At 45.0% G+C, this 17,096-nt stretch overlaps 1 protein-coding gene across 1 annotated transcript in view; it reads right to left on the reverse strand.

Moving 5' to 3' along the window:
* Positions 1-250: 250 nt before the first annotated feature.
* LOC128303157 (protein O-mannosyl-transferase TMTC2) overlaps positions 251-17,096 on the reverse strand; it is a 154,378-nt gene continuing 137,532 nt past the window's right edge. Inside the window, exons 6-10 of the mRNA XM_053040019.1 lie at positions 12,137-12,381; positions 3,816-3,956; positions 3,608-3,692; positions 2,442-2,599; positions 251-2,314 (exon numbers count right to left, since the gene is read on the reverse strand). Of these exons, the coding sequence (XP_052895979.1) occupies positions 2,138-2,314; positions 2,442-2,599; positions 3,608-3,692; positions 3,816-3,956; positions 12,137-12,381 (806 nt within the window). The 3' untranslated portion in view covers positions 251-2,137. The remainder of the gene's footprint in view (positions 2,315-2,441; positions 2,600-3,607; positions 3,693-3,815; positions 3,957-12,136; positions 12,382-17,096) is intronic.

The following is a 17,096-nucleotide window of genomic DNA, read 5'->3' on the forward strand; positions in this document are numbered from 1 at the left end:
GGGCGTTTAAGCGTGTGTGATGTACCTTTCGGCGGACGGAGCTCATCGATTCGTTCAGGGCAACAGGAAGCAAGAGCATCTCAAGCAACCTCACGCTGGCTTCACGTGAGAAAGTGAACGATCATCTTGCAAAGGCAATAAAGCACATGTGGTTTGACAGTTATGCGAACATTTCATATATCACCTTTCTATACCATCCGAATAAAACACAGTGAAAGAGAAAAGCAAACGGTGCATGTTTTCATTAATAAATTTGCATTTTTATTCATAAATGTATGTCTCCAGGTGGTGGTGGTGGTGGTGGTGGTGTGCCAGAGCAACAGAGCACACGCATTCGGTCATCTGCTTTCGGGGTGTTTTTCGACTATAAACTGTTCTTTTCTTACTTATGATCCTGCAGTTGGGTGTGTGTGTGTGTGTGGTTTTTTAACATTTTACTTCCTTTGTTGTCTATTCATGTATGATGTATTCATCGGTCTGTCTGTTTTTTGGAGGTCTTTTATTGTTGACAAAGGGAGAGAGAGATCCGGTTTGAACATTTTCCCTCGATTATAGCAGCCTCATCTTATCCTTTGAATGTATTGATTTTATTGCGATTTGTTGTTTGCTGTTGTAGGTTCAATTGGTTCTCTTCGCTGGCCCTTCATCGGAATGAATTAATTGCACACACTCGCACTCCGTCCGGGGGTCCGGGGTGGTCATTAAATGGAAGTTCATTTCCGGCAAATGGCGAATGTCTGTTTGTACTTCGCCGCTTGTGTGTGTGTGTATTGATATTTCGATTCCATTATCAGTAAATACATACATCTGGCGCAGCATTCCCTTTTCCACCCCGATAGCTGCCAATTGTATTTATGCATTGTAATGAGCATCTCTTGTGGCCACCGGTGTGTTGGTGTGTGTGTGTATGATGATTGAACGCAACAATGATCGATCGAAAGAGGGGCGCATTCGGCTGCACAAACGGAATCGGATGGATTGCAATGTTTATTTCGTCTGACTGATACGAAAGCGTGCTGCACGCTTTGGGCAAATAATGATCATAATAAACAAAACCCTGTAATTACAGTTTTACATTGCAATGCGCGGATGAGGCTACCGCGTATATTTATAGCACGTATGAGGATTGCAAGATGACATGTGGTTTAATGAAGGGTTTTTGTTGGTTCACTTTCGGTACTAAATGTGATTTTATGTTAAATATTTGTATTGTTGCCCCTTCCTTTTCGCGTTTCCCCGTGCGTTTTGTATTTCATTATTTGGTTCAATATTCATCTTCCGTTCGTTTTGTTGTTGTTGATGATGTTGGCTAGTGTGTACGCTTGTGATGTTTCCAATGTCTGATTATCGTTATATACAGCTCTATGCTTTGTTTGGGTTTTGTAGGTTTTTGTTTTGCGCTTTGCTTGCTGTTGAATGTTTGGTTTTGGTTTATAAACTTTTTATATGTACAGTACATGATTACTAGGCATCGAGCGCGTGCTGCAATGCTTGACCAACGGTTCGATATTCGAGGATGGTGACACGGAAGGGACTAAACTAACTTGCCATAATAACATATCTTCCTCCACTCATGACTGTTTTCGTTTTTTGCAATTAAAAATCGTTGTCCAACCGAACATTTCCTACCGTCAACCTTTACCGCGCATAACATAATCTTTTCATTTCCTACTGTGGTTTGTTTTGTTTTTTTACTCCTTTAAATATATAAATATTTATACCTTCAACAAAGTTACCAACACAATTGTTCCTAATTTCCTTTCCACTAGGCGGGCCCCGATTTTGTTCACTAGCTAGCCTACACACATTGTTTGGGTTTTCTGAAAGGAGTCAATCCCTCGTTTTAACAATTCCTTCCAATCATCAACGTCGTCCACGTTGTACGTTCCCTGTCCGCCCCTTTTTATGTACATTAAGTTTTTCACCCTTTTCTAATGGTTCTGTTGTTGCCACACCAACTACACGGCAGTCTCTGTACAGCGTTTTCAATCAATTCCCAGCGAGCGAGCATATTTCACTTCCATCCGGTCGCCGGTCGTTCGGTGTCGGCTCGGCACGCGCCACCAACCCACGGTCCAGTGGGCTGCAATCAACTTCCGGGCTTCCGGACACTGGCCGGCCGATGCGCCGTACCGTCTCAGGATATGGCCGGTACGCCCAGCTTGGCCAGATTCGAAAGCGTGGTCAGGTCGTCCGGTTGCAGCCGAAGCGCTTCCCGATAGCTGTTGGCCGCTTCCTGTGTGCGTCCGAGCAGGTGTAGAATCGCTCCCAGGTTGGTATGGGCCCGCGCTTCCTGTGGGCGTAATTTCACAGCCTGAACCGGGGCAAGGACCGGATAGCAATCGTCAGTAGAGGGAGAAACGAAAAGCAACAGTGGTAATTATTCATCCATTTTTTCGCGTGTTGAAGGTGTTGAGAAGGCGTTGTGGGGTTCCCCTTACCTGACGGTACCATCGTTCGGCTTCGAGTTTGCGGTCATGCAACCGGAGATTTGATGCGGCCGCCATTACCAGTGCGTAATCTTCCGGTGCCAGTTCAGCCGCCTTTACCCGATACTGGAACGCTTCCTCCGTACGCCGCTGGGAGGATAGAAATTCAGCTAAAATTGGAAAACATTGGAAAAGCGGGAGAATTAAAACGAGCTCAGTTCACTTGAAAGCGCGTTGAGATGAAAACAGCGATATGTTTCCGAATAGTAGGCCAAGAGTTTGCAAGCAAAGCCACTGTGATGGCCTTAATTGGATACTTGATAGTTTGGTTCAGACTAGGAGACATTTCCCCCCCTGAAGCCGAGCAATCTGTTCAATTATTGTGTCCTTATCTCTCACACTGCGACCTTGTTACAGCATGGAACAAGATTTTCCAGGCCGTGCTTGTTACATATGGTTGCGGGAGCATCCTCGAGCAATTCCAACTGTCGAGCAACTGCTTCTTTCACGCTGATTGTTATGATTTTCTTTTGAATTCTTACCCAACCGAGAGTCAAGACGGGGTAACGAAAAAAAAACAAGCGGAAGCAGCATAACAAGAATGCAAACTCACATTCACCGGCAAAGTCAAGTTTTGCAGTTGCCGAACAAAGCTTTAGCGCTCCAATTGGAGAGCAAGTCGAGAGGGGGAGATGTGTCTAACAATAAAGAAAAGTACAAAACCGTACGCTTTCCTTGCTACCCTTGCCCGGTGACAGTGACTAATGATGGCATTGACGTTTGTGCATCGCTTTTGAGAAAAGCTTAAAAATAGGAAGACTGGAAAGCGTGGCGGGTGCAAAGGGTGCATGACAACGACTTCCAAGGAATCCTGCTGGGAATATAAAACCGGGGGAGGGGTGATTTTGTCTCTCCACCCTCCACCGAAAAGATGTCTTCCCGGTTTTGCGGGTCAAGATGCGGATCAAAGCTGCTTCGTTTGTTGCCGAACGGGAACCATTCGGATGGTCGCTTTCTTGCACGCGCGCCAGCTGCGGATCGTTATCCACCCAGTGCCGGTACGTTTTCAATAACCACTTTTTTGCTTTACGACCCCGACTGTCCCGGCGGTGGTGCGTTTGCTTATCGATACCGGGTGGTACAATTTGTACGTCTTATCGGAAGATGCCGGCTCTTACCGTAATGATGGTGTACGCTGGCATCGTTCGGTGCTAACCGGAGTGCCCTCCGGAACCACTGTTCCGCCTCAGATGTTCGGCTGCTCTGTATGGGAGATGGGGGTAGACGGAAAGCGATGGATGAGTGTGTGTTTGTGAGTTAAGTATAAGTGGAGTTTGGTATGTTCAACGTCCATGGGGGGAGATGCAATGGAGGAAAGGTACTTACGTTTCGTGCCAGCATCGTCCCATACGATAGATGGGCAGCGATGTGGTCCGGTTGGGCTTCGAGGGCCGCCCGCTGAAACCGTTCCGCTTCGCTCCATTGGTTAAGACGAGCGAAGATGTCACCCAAACGATGGTAGATACCCTGCGTGTGAGCAAAAGAATAACAATGGGACCTGCTCGTTAGAATTCGTTCAGCAAACGATGCTAATAATTTGAATTAAACAAGTTTATAGAATAACTTCAAGCTCTTCTTCGTGCAAGCTCTTTCTCCACGTATGTGATAACGATCTTTTTAAAAGTCCAAATGACCGTTATGTCTAAGAGATCACGAGATTTCAATAGCATTTAATGTTTTTATCCGGATCAAGCTCTTGGGAGGTTGGTCTATTTAACTAAACAGAAATTATTCTTACATTTGGTATATAAATTACCACTAAGTTCTAGAAGGATGCAAAACCAAGCTCGCGAAGATTTTGTATCCTCGGAGTAAGTAATTAAGTACTAGAAGGATTTTCACCTGTTTAAAGCTTTTGGAGCTTAAGAGTTAGATTAGTAACCTAGAATGCCTAATAACAATACCAAATGTTCAACAATTGACTTTACACATTTTAAGGATTAAATTCAGTTCTTTAATTGAGTGGTGAAATATAACTCATAGTGTTCTTGAAACTTTTTGTTGTTAAAATTTCGAATATCCTAAAAGTTTAGTGGGACTCTATAGCGCTTTGAAGGAACATAAAGTTTTGCATATAGAAAAGAAATTGGATGTTATATTGATATACTGTTTAATAATATTCGAACTATGGTTATCACTCTACTATATTGTTTCCCTGTTATTGTGAAATGGAAGAAATCATTCTCTTCCGTCGGGAAAGAATTTTAATAACGCGTTAGTAACGTTTCGTAATGGTTGAAAACGAAACGAACACTCATTGTGCAGATAATGTCCATCTTCCAGCGTTTCATCCACTGCATTCTGCCTGGTTCTGCATTCAACAAACGCGCCGCGATAGAACCGTTCCGAGGTCCCCGAAAGCGGAATGAAATGAAAAGCAATTTAGACACCGTACCGTACAGCACGGCACACGTACCGAACATTTAGCTACACAATACCCACTCAACCGTACAATGGGTTGGCAATATAGCATTTATGTACGTAATAATTCCGACTCAAGGGACAAAACAACTGCAGCCATTCATATTAGGAGGCTGAGCCGCAAGCAACGAAACGTTGACGCGCTTCGAACGGGAGTAGAAAATATGCCAACCATAATCGTAAAAGTGCACAATTGCTTCGTTTGCTTGTGGTCGTGTCTATTTCGACCTGAGGGGTGACCTGAAGATGAAAACCACGGGCAATAGAATTGCATAATATTGAAGACAGTGTTCAGCACCACATCGTGACCAACGGGAGTTGATTGTTGGGAAACTTTGAAGGAATCCATTCTTTATCGGCATTTGAAATGGAAAGAACGATCTTCGCGAAAAAGACTGCCATTGTCAACTAAGAAAATATAAAGATGCAGCAAAAGGAAACGAGTGAAACTGATCGAAATGAGTGGAAGCAGTGGAATTTTGTTTTAATTAAAAATGATTATCCAATTATTCCCAGCCTCTGTTTCTACCAGTTCTACCACGAATCTAGTTGGCTGTGCGAAGGTTAAGCGCCTGCAGGGTATGCAAAGTGACAAATTCGTGCAAAACAAATGAAGCTCCATTTCTTCGAAACGGCCATTCGGCAATGTAATTTGGTGGCCCGGTTTTTGTGTCCCTGCTTGGTTAGTTTTAGTTAACGAGTAAAGTACCACCACCACAACCGGTGTGGCATATGATCTGCCATTTGCGAGATCGCACTCTGCAAAAATGCATCGAGCTGCAGCCGGAAGATATTAGCATGGTGAAATGTTCGGCACTGGCAGAGACCGTAAAATTTAATTTCAATGCCTTTTTAAGAGATTCCCGTCGGTACGTTTCCTGCTTCGAAAATGTAGCAGAAACTTCTTCTCGCTTTTAAAAAGATTTCATTCCCGTGTCCCATTAAAGGCAGACAAATTTGCACGTTGGAGAAAAGTTTTTCGGGTGCAATATTCTGCTAACAGTTTGGCGGATGCATTTTCTTATCACACATACACAATTTTGTTTTTTTTTTTTTGGTTGAAACCCATTTCAAGTATCTTGGAGAGATATTTCTATTTGGTACATAGCATTCAAAAAGCCAGAAAACCCGGAAAACGGAAGATTTCTTCGTTTTCCTCCCATTCAATTTCCGTATTTTCCAACCGAATGCTTCCACTTAAAATGGGACAATTTAATTGATTATTTTATTTTATTTGAAATCATATAAACTTTAATAGGGCAATTCGGTATCATCCGAGATGATGGTGCACATGGAGTGAAAATTACTTCAGCTTCACCTCACCTCACCCATCTTTCGATGGCTGAACGTCGTGCAGGGTTGATAGCAAACGCAAACGGCAAGATGGAATTGGAAGAACGACACCGAAAAGATGACGGCAACCAGCAAGAAAAAAAAAAGCGTGAGTCAATTTCCTGCCATAAACATATCTTTATCGGGGCCGGGCTACCTTCTGGAGTTCGGCAGAGCGCTGAGGACATTTGGTGATGACCGACCGACCGATCTCGCTCGGTATCAGGTAGAGAGCGTGGCTATTAACCCGACGATGAAGGGAAGGTATCGAAAATGGCCAAATAGATAAACGTTTATTACGGTGTGAATTGAATTGGTGGAAAAGATTTAAACCGCTGGCCATCCGCAGCAATCACTTGCTCGATTTGGAGCTCGCTGTTCCTTGCTGTTCCTCGAAGGTAAGGTGCAACTTATTCGTACACATAAAATAATAGAGGAAGCAGAGAAGCAATAAGCTATTAACAAACACACGGAAAGTAACATTCGTTCTTTTCGATGTCATTCTAAGCATAAAGATAAACTGTGAGTGCAACATAAAACGATAAGGTGTGATTAAAACGGTAACATTTTATGATGCGTTAAATGATTATTGATAAGATAACTCATTTTGTTGAAAGCTTTATGGCTGAGGTTTAGTCGATGGAACAGCGACGAATCTTTCTTGTGGTAATTTTTGTTTATTATACTTGTTAAGATTGTTTTTCTATGCAAAGTTACGAAATATTCATTAAAATATATTTTCTTAAATGCTTTTTTACTAAAATGTTTTTTCATCTTCAATCATCCAAACAAACTCTTGGCTTTATTTCGTGTTAGACAAACATGACTAAGGCCGGCATTTGAGGGCTTTTGTTTTTCTCAACTGGGAAGCAACAAGCGTCACGTGAACTTCCTCACTGACCGCTTTCATATGCTGTCCCATTCGTCCTCCTTCACTTCATCCACTTATCGACCTTCCACCGACAGCTTCACAGATGACATGCGCAGCAACGAAAAACATCGGCAAGCTTTAAACTCTTATGGACTGCATGTTACGGTAGTGAAAATGCTGTTTTGCAGCTGTTTGTAGCGGGTTTAACAAAAATTTAAACCATTTTCTTTTTCCCTAACTGTAATGGTAAGCTTTTTCACGTACAATAAAACTGCTAAATTGAAGAGAAAGCAAATGCGCACAACCCAACCCGTGCCTAACACACGATGATGCATTATGGGGCACGATGATGCATTATGCTTCACCGAGCGAAAGATCTCTTTCCAGCCTTTTTCCCGGGAAAATGTGAGGAAACTAATTAAGAATAAACTTGTTTTCATAAATCACATCCCTGCTGGTGCGGGTGCAGTGCGTTGTGTGTCATTGTCGCGATAGTACCACTGGAGCGCGGATGCATCTGTGTGTTGGCGAGGCTTTGCTTTGAAGTTGTGGCACGAGCGTTGCACCGAGCGAAACCAAGATGAAGTTGGATGATTAAGAACAGTCCGAAGACGGTGCCATCGTGCTACGGTGGAGTGAACATTCTCCCGATGAAAGTGTTTCGGTTGTTCGTTGGTCCAAAGGTTCGTTCGTCTAGCCTTCCTCCCATTTGGTAAGGAACACTGGTGCTACAACGCGCCGTGTAGGACTTTTGTTTATGATGAGCAACAAACAAACAAAAAACACCAAAACACTATCAAAGTGACAGTTTGTGTGTTCCAAACATTTTCTTCACTGTTTCGCTAATAGGCAATACCACACATTGCCGTCAAGCGTTGGTCGAGTTCGACTTGGAATACAGCACACATGTGTACAGCACACCCAGCTTAACCCAGCTTCAACCACCACCGTTCGGAAAGGGTGCGAAAAACCAAACAATATTTTCCAACCAACGCACACGGAGGGGAAACATGAGCTTTTCCAGTTTATCACAAAGTGTAATCATTTGCAACTTCGTTGTCACAGATTGTGTACAACTTTTTTGCATCCACCGCGTTCCGTCCTCCTTCCTATACGCGCCCCTGCCCAGGGCGATGCGAGCTTTTCATTCGGCTGTTGTTGCTGCTGGGCGTACATTGTTGGCGTGAGGAAAAAGTTGCGCGTCTTGCCTCATTTTGTTTTTCACCCTTACCGACACACGGTACGTGTGCACATTGGAAACATGAGAAGGTGTCGTAGATGTGAGCCTGGGCTGTAGTAGTAGCAGCTCAACAACAACGACAACAACGAAAAGAAAAAAAAAACGATCAAAGTTGGCCGGAAACATTTTGCATTTTGTTCCGCTTGCGCAACCGGAAAAGTCGTCCTTTAGCACCACCAACACCACCACGCAGAGGTCGACAAACGGTTGCTGGGAGGACACATGGGCGGCAACCGTATTCCCACACATGCACACTGGCATGGAAAACTTTCACTTGTTGGATTTGCGTAAACAAATCGAGTACGGGGTTTGTAAATATTTTAATACTTTCCGAATGCCTTTCGGGTGGCTGGGGAATGGAAAGCTTAGGCGAGAGAGGGAGAGAGGAAGAGTGAGAGAGTGAAAAAACGCAAAAACGCACGGTGAGATTAAATTCGTTCAGTTCACTTTGTTTCCCGCAAAAACCAGTTTCCCACGTTGAAGGTGTTTTCATTTTCCACCATCGTCGGCTGGTGACACCTTATGTTGGGTGAGTTTATTATTGTGCAGTGGGAATGTGTGGAGAAAGAATAATGAAAGTCCTGATGGTGAAACAAAGTGGATTTTTATTTTTTGCCAGTACCTTGTAGTGCCATCATTGGAACTATTTCGTAAAAGTTTTGTCTGTGAGTGGTTCTTGCAAGTACAGATTGGTGACATATTTGCCACACCAACTGGTGTGGATAAATTGTTTCCCTGACGGAGCAGTTAATTTCCAATCGTGTTCATGCGGGATGTGGCTTACAGTAGGTGTGCTAGGATTTGTCTATACTCACTAATGGATATAAAGTGTTTTTTGTGAAATTAGTACTGAAAGTCTTAAGCTCCTGGTTTGTAAAATCATTTCGTATTTCAATTGTTTGACTGCCTTACTGCTAGGGAATGAAAAGGCAGACCAAGCAGGCCAAAAGGGGTGGTTCCGAAGGTGCTCTTTTTGATAGGCTCTTCCTACCTCACGATCACCTTTGTGCTCCACAGTTGCTAGGCATGGCACGTAGGCAGAGTATGTGGGACACGGATGAGCTCAGTAGGGTCCTTGAAGCCTTGAAGTTCTCTGGCATCTCTGGTGATCGAGTGTTCGAATTCGAATGAGGTTTAGACTTAGCTCTAACCATTTCGCATTGGGAGCATAATTCTAGCGTATAGGACAGGTCGACTAAAAGGTGGCTGCGATGTCGGATTCCACGATGTGGGTCATCTTTTATGATCCTGCGTGGATTATTAGGCTACAAGATCCTCCTTGTTGAATTCAGGAAGATTCCCTGAATGCGCGTAAGTTGTGGGTACGATAAAGCAAGACGACTGCTCCAGAACCACCAGAACGATCAGCCACTACCTGGCTAAGGACGAAAACATGGAAGAAGAAACGACGACCCAACCCAAATCACGATACAGTTCCTCGCAAGAAAAAGGAGCACTCTATTGGATGACGGAACATAACGAAAAAAACTGGCTATGAAGTGTGTATTTTTTAAGTTTAATAAATTAATATTCTTATGCGGATTACTGCACAAAGTTGTGTTCCAATCACACCAAATACACTTTAGCTTCAAATGCACTGTATGTATCTCAAAAAGAAAAACTTTCTTCGTCCTCATAGATGGATAATTCGCAAAAATCAAATACAGACTAACGCCACACAATACGACATAATTAACAGTTATTTATGCAGCCTGATACAGTCTCCATACCACCTTCCCCATCCATTGGCCATAATAATTTAACGCCAACTAGCCCACAGCAAAGCGAAGCGAAGAGCAAAAGAAAAAGGAAATCATCAAGAATGATGTGCCAATAGACCCAAATCCTTTTCATCTACCAACCCCAAAAACTAACCGCTCTGTGTCCATGTGCCAAAAAAAAAAAAAACCGGCCCACACACACAGCAACGATGGCCGGAAAGCTCGTAAAACGTCCGAAAATACTGTCGATCTAATAAAACTAAACTGCACCGAGGCGGATCACGAGGCGTGAGTTGTGACCGCGCTCGGTAGGCTTTTCGTTTCTCAGCAGGCGCTGGCTTGGTGAGCTGGTTGGTGGGTGAGGACTTTCATCCGTTTCGTATTTCCACTATTTCTTGCGGGGCGTCTTGGGCCCCGGTGTGCAGGCGTGTTTAGACGTGGATGTTATAAGACTAATAAAATTTCCAATTTATACAGCGTTGGTAGTAAAATAAGAATGTGAAGCGTCGTACTTTGCCTGCTCTCCCCAGCAAAGAAAAAGAAAAGTTAAAGGAGCAAAGTCTAGTTGGACATTGATTCTATTTTTTTTTTTTGCCTTTGGGCTTGGGTTTTCAGTAAAGTTTGACGTGTTTTTATTTAACGTGGAACGAGAAAGCATTACGTCGTCGGTTGCAAACTGCGCCGGGAGGTTTTGGGCGTGCAGAGATGAAGTTTTCCATGTTGGCCAGTTAGAATTTTGGGCGACCAGTGACTTGCGGCTGTGTGTTTTGTACGGTGAACGACGGGAACGGATGGAGAGCAAACGCGGTGCAGATACGCTCATACACTCGTAGGCCCAATCGACCACGTCTTCACCGTTACGGATCCGGGGGTCGGAATCACCGCCTGTGACTTACACGGCACGAACAGGAAACACAGCACAGCGATCCATTTCAGGCAACCGGAAAACCAACCTGGTATGGATGGATGGTTGCCGGGGTGATGGTGAATCTTGCACCATGTGAGTGTGCCGCTCGCCGCTACGACGAGTTAACGAGGCGAGTTGTGAGTGAAGAAAAACTGGAAGGAAATACGTTGATGATGAAAAGCTACCGTGGGGGAAAAGGGGGCACATCCGGGCGTGCGGCGGTCGAGGAAAGTGTAAACACTTTTCCCAACCCCAAATGCGAGCGTTCGTGAGCAGCCGGAAGGTGCTGGGAATGTTGGGCGAGCGTTGGCCCGTTGGAAGGGTGTTGGTGAAAGCTCAGCGAAAGAAATAGCGGAAATACGTTCATCCGTTCGTGCCGTCTCGACTCTCTCGCTGTGTTTCGATTCCGTCGGGGCCACTCGCAGCTACCGTTGGTTTGCACTGCCAGATGGAGCCCATAACTATAAATATGAAACGTCACCGGCACACGAACGAATGGACGAACGGTCGAACTCCAATCCAATCCAGCCAACCTAGGCAGACTAGCCAGTCTCGGCACAGCAGGGAAAGGTGCCTGCCTTGCCTTCCGCGCCCCAGACTGGAGCGACTGGGGTTTTCCCACGTAAAAGTGTTTATAAAAATCTCTGATATCCGGATTTGCTATTTCCGGTGATAATTTTTCCGTGCGGCACGGGCTACCACTTCGTGGTCGTGGTCCAGGCAGTGCTGGGACGGTTCACGGTTGCTCACGTTAGCGCCCGGGTGAACCGGACAGAGGCGGTCGAATCGGTGTTTTTCGACTTCCGGCAAGCGCTTTTCGCGCCCGGACCAAAAAAAAAGCGAAAAGGAAAGGAAATGACGGTGAAACAAAACAAAAAAAAATGAAATGCGATGAAATCCGAAAAGGAAGGAAATCATTAAAAGCTTTTCAACACTTCCGCTGCCCCATTGGGTAGATGAAGGGAGCCGATGGCCGAAATGGGGTGTGCGCGAATGAAGATACATGATAACGATGTTTGGCACGTGACTTTATGAAGCCATAAAGTTTGTCCGAGGGTTTCGGTTTCAGTGTTGCTACGATCACTTCGCAGCCGGTTGGGAAGTCGCGCAAGCGTCCAGAAATGAATGTAAATGAGTGGAAATCACTGGCCGTACCTGGGGTGGGTATCGTTCCGGCAGTGTGTGCAGCGCCTCCCGGTAGACGGCCAGGGCACGCTGCAGTTTTCCCTGATCGGCGTACAGATTGCCGAGCTGCAGCAGTGCACTGATGCGGGCGTTCTCGTGTGCGACCCGGTCCCTCAGGCCGGAACCGTCCAGCTTGGTGCCTTCCCGCAGTACGCTGGCCGCTTCCTGGCAGCGGCCCAGTGCTATCAGTGAGGTCCCAAGGTTCAGATAGGCCACTGTGGATAGAGAAAGAGAAAGAGAGTGAAGCGAATATTAGATGAGACTTTTGTGACGTTTTGAAGTGAAGAGCGAGCAATAGGATCGGATTCGGAAGGGGTCGCCGCCGGTTCCTCTTATTCACAGCATGAAATGTACGATTTATGAGCTAAATTAGCTTTCGCAGCACGGTTTTGGTTTGGGTGGCCGGGGAAAGTTTTTCATCCCCAAAGCTTCATTTCTTCAAGGATTTTCCTTTCGTTTGGGAAAGAGTTGGAAATTCGATGAATACTAAATGAATTGGAATTCCAGCATGGCATCTCTTCCTTTAGGACAAGAATTAGGGTGCGAGAATACTGAGCTTTACCAGCAAAAAGTCCCAAACAGGGAGGCTATTGTGGTAAAAACGTACAGAGGGGCAATAATACTCGGGATAATTGGACAACACTTCCTGGCGCCACGTCAACGTCGTAATGAATGAAAAATGGGCACCCTCTTGAGAGATGCGAGATAACACATAAAGAGGAAGACTCTTTCCTGTGCATGTCCTTCAGTTCCATTCCGCCCTGAAGGTGGCGGTATTCCTGTACACTATCAACTAGCATGATGGTGAAATCTTTGACGATGGTTTTGGTTTAATGCTGCATTTGGGTAATGAATGCTACACAACACACACCCCACACTCCATTTTCATTCCGGCCGTGTCCCGTAGGCGTACGGATGCTGTTTATACGTACGAACTCGTCGACACCGTTCGCAGAATACCGAAAGCCTCATCCCGCAAGCCTTTTAGCGTGATTTTATGACGAGTGAAATCGTAAAAAAACGAGCAGCGGCGTGCTTCACCGTGACGAAGGAACACTTAACCATAGCCCCATTGACGACGCCACAATCTTCATCGTTCGTCATGGGACGGGCCGGGATCAAGAATACCTAGGATCTCAAATCCGGCCACCGACGAAATACGGCAAGCACATCCCCGTGTTGTCGCATCCATTAGGCCGGTGCAGCGTGGGAAACGGAAAAGCTTCGCAAAGGACGGGACAGATTGCCGTCCCCGCAGATAACGCCAAGCCAAGTGTCGTCGTTTCAATGTTCTTGCTCAAGGTTTTCCCCGAAAGTAAACGAGGAACGAGTGTACGCGGTTGTGTGGAGCTCGGCTGATTTCGTTCGCTTTTTTTTGCCCGGTTTAGAAACTAACCCATGCGTTGATGGTACCGCCGAGGAACGGCTATAGTGTTGCAAGTGGTGTAATCATAATTACTATGAAATATTAAATGAGGAATGTGGTACGGGACCGGAGCAAGATTTTCCTTTCATGTTTTTGCCCTTGCCGGCACAGGCAAAAGCCATGGCTTTAGCGCGTTCTACCACTCGTGTCTCGGTGCGTTTTTTAAGGCTTACGGACGGGCACCCAGTAGCGGTGAGAACGTGTGGATAATCAAGAAGGAATGATGTCCTCCTTCCGGGGCAGCACTAGATATCGCTACCGGTTGATGTTTCAGCAGGGAAAGCTAGAGCTTGGGCGGGCAAAGCGAAATGAGCAAGAATGGAAGAAGAAAAACCAACGAGCGTGAGGAAAAGAAGCAAGGAAGGAAAAATGAGGTGAGCAAAGTAAGTAAAATCGTTGAAATCAAGCCATACACACGGCTTCATGATAAAAGAGCACACAAAGTGTCAAGTATCTTATGAATATTAGAGCGCGTTTTTGATCAACGGCAAGCTCCTAGTAGGCCTTGCTTGAGCGACTCGAGAGCAGCATGCTTGACATGAGCGTAGCTTTTGTGTGATTGCTTTTAGCGGAACAGTTTGTCTGCGTTGCTGGCCGCTTTTGACGTACGTCTGTTAGTGGATTTTTATCTGTCTAAAGGACAGAGTGTGTTCTTATAGTGTGGTGGATGCGAGCATTCGAAGGAGCGGAGAGGTCATTAAATTTACAGATACACTATGCGCGGAAATTTAGACATTTCGCTACACACCGATGACATGGTGCATTAAGATGAAGTTTTGGTTTTTGTGCTATTATTGCTAGTGTGAAATGGATGAGGTTTTCATACATTCTAAAGAGCAGGGAATGTACGCCTAGATGTAGTAATATAATAGTGATTACTCTTGGAAGTTTAGCATAAGAGTAGCGAAAGTCCTAAATGTGGGATGCATCTTTCTTATTTATTTATTCCATGATGACGGCTTTCAGATGCATTTTTCTATTGCATACAAAACTGTAGAAGTTACGGTTGGTGTCTCCAACAAGAATTTATAATTCTGTACCTAGTAAACACATTATATACAGGGCTGACACAATCTTTTCGAACTAATATTAGTTTAAGTACATTAAACATGAAAAACATCTTAAGCGTCTTCTCTGTTTCAGAGTTTATTAATAAAAAATGTTAATGTCATATCTGTCAGAGTGACAGTAGAGAATAAAAGTCAGTCGGGGATTGGAACTGCACGAGTACGCACGTCTTTTCTCTCTTGTTCCGAAATATAACAGTTAATATAAGCTTTAAAATGTCCTTGAAGGTCAGATTATCAATCCGGACACGTAAATAATCTAACGGAGATGATTTCTAAGTACAGTGTTTATTAAAAAAATTATATTCAATCCAATGAATAATGAAGACGAATGAAGATCCAAACTCCAGTCCTGGATGTCCCACGTTCCATGTTGGAATGGTAAACGTATCTTGAATTTAAAATTAATTTTAATAATTACATTAAGCTGCTTAAATTTGACGCTCTAACTAAAAAAACTTGTCCTTTTTTCCCATGTTACACGATGAATTACTTAACACAAATCAAATTTATTTCCCTCTTTTTATATGATCATTCAAGTTTTCAAATAATTTATACAAAATTTAAAGCATTCGCTACGGTTAAATTTGTCGAAAGAAAACCTGACATTGATTGTGACTTTCTAGAACTCAGTGTGCCTGCTCAGACACACACAGCATCAAAAATCGCACAACTTTATGCACCCATTGTACCACTCAACAATGGAATTGACAAACTGCGTACAGCATGATTTGTGTAGTATTTTTCCTTCCACAGGAGAAGATTAGAACATTCTTTAGAAACGATGATGTGGAGGACGGGTAAAAAATAGAAGAAAATAAACAACCGTGTTCCGATAAAACGGCATACCTTACAACGGATCTCCTTTATGTTCGCCAACCAACCGCACAATGATTGCTAAATGATCTGTGCAAAATGAACACAAAAAAAATGAAGAAAGGGAATCGAGTTACAGGATATATATTTCCTCCCGGAGTTTTTGCGTTGCCACGGCCTGCCACAAGACTGATGATACGTTCTACTAGCTTTTCCAGCCAATTGCATCCATGCGGGCACCACCATTCTCGGGATGGACGGCCATATACGGCAAATACCGAAACCGGTGCGATACACGGCGAGGCCAGTTAGCTCGCATGGATAACCACAAAAACACACCCGAAGAACACAGAGAAGCACCATAACTCTGTGTGTGTGTGTGTGTGTGTGTGTGTGTGTGTGTGTGTGTGTGTGTGTGTAGGGGAATTTTTCCTTTTCTACTCCCGTTTGTTGGAACTCCCCTTTTCCAACCAAGCCCTAGAACGATGACAAAGTTCAACGCTTTCAATTTCTTTTCAACCAGAAAAAAAAAATGGAAGGCGATCCATCTCCTTCCCACGGGGAAAACAAAATTCCTTCGCTCACTGCGCAGGAAGGTGCAAGGATTCCGTGATGGTAGTGTGCGTGTGCCACCTGTATGACCACGGTGGCAAACGGCAGTCCTGGGGCGATGGTGGTAACGCGTGCTGCCGCACCCGAGCTTATCAGTAAATCTGATCACGTCCCACCAGAGGAGGGGTGGGAGGGAGGTCACGAAGCGTCGGAAGGAAGCGAAAGACGCCCAAAGTCTGAACTTCCTTAACGATGTCTTGCAGACATTGTGTTGGATCGGGCTTGACGCAGCTTTTCTTCTCCGGGACATGGTGGGACGTAAGGACAGCGCCCTGGCCCTGTTACTCGCTGATCACTTGTTCATATTTGCTCTCTTCCTGTGCACACGTCCTGTCAAAAGGGGATGCTGTGACTGCTCGGCCTCGGTACGGCCTGGCATCCCCCCTTCCCCCATTCCGTGACAAGAACTCCATCTTCCCACACCAACAAACCATCAAGTCACAGTCATCATTCAAACACACTGCAGTGGAGAACACACATCAGCAGTCGTGCTATCATAAATATTAAAGTCTATCCTTCGGTTAGCATCTCTGCCGGGTCGGTCCGCACTGGATGACATTCCCGGTCTTTCAGCACCAAAACAAAAAAAAAAACGACGCAAAAAGAAGTGCATCGTACGGGCTCGTTTATTCGCCGTTTATGCAATGCATTTCCTCCCAGTGTTAGACGTGCTCCCGTGGTGGGGCCGTGCCATTGTAGCGCACATCGGTACACGTTCCTTTGCCGGCGTCAGGCTCATTTTGCAACGGTCCGGAGTGGCAGTGGCCCTTCGGAGTTTTTGCACCGGAATGATTAAATTCCCATCGGTGAAACCGTCTGCAACCGTGTCGTCATTCTGTTCGTACGAACCGACCTTTTCTACTACTGCTGGTGGCCCACTATTGGCCCGCGGGGTGTGCCGGACGGTGGGCTTCAGAAGAAAAATGCCCGTCAGTGGGTGGCAAAAAAAAAAAAAAATGCCCGTCACACGGACACGGAAAGTGGACACTGTCACATTCGAGTTTTGCTC

Source organism: Anopheles moucheti, chromosome 3, assembly GCF_943734755.1.
Source record: "Anopheles moucheti chromosome 3, idAnoMoucSN_F20_07, whole genome shotgun sequence".
Taxonomy (NCBI): Eukaryota; Metazoa; Arthropoda; class Insecta; order Diptera; family Culicidae; genus Anopheles; species Anopheles moucheti.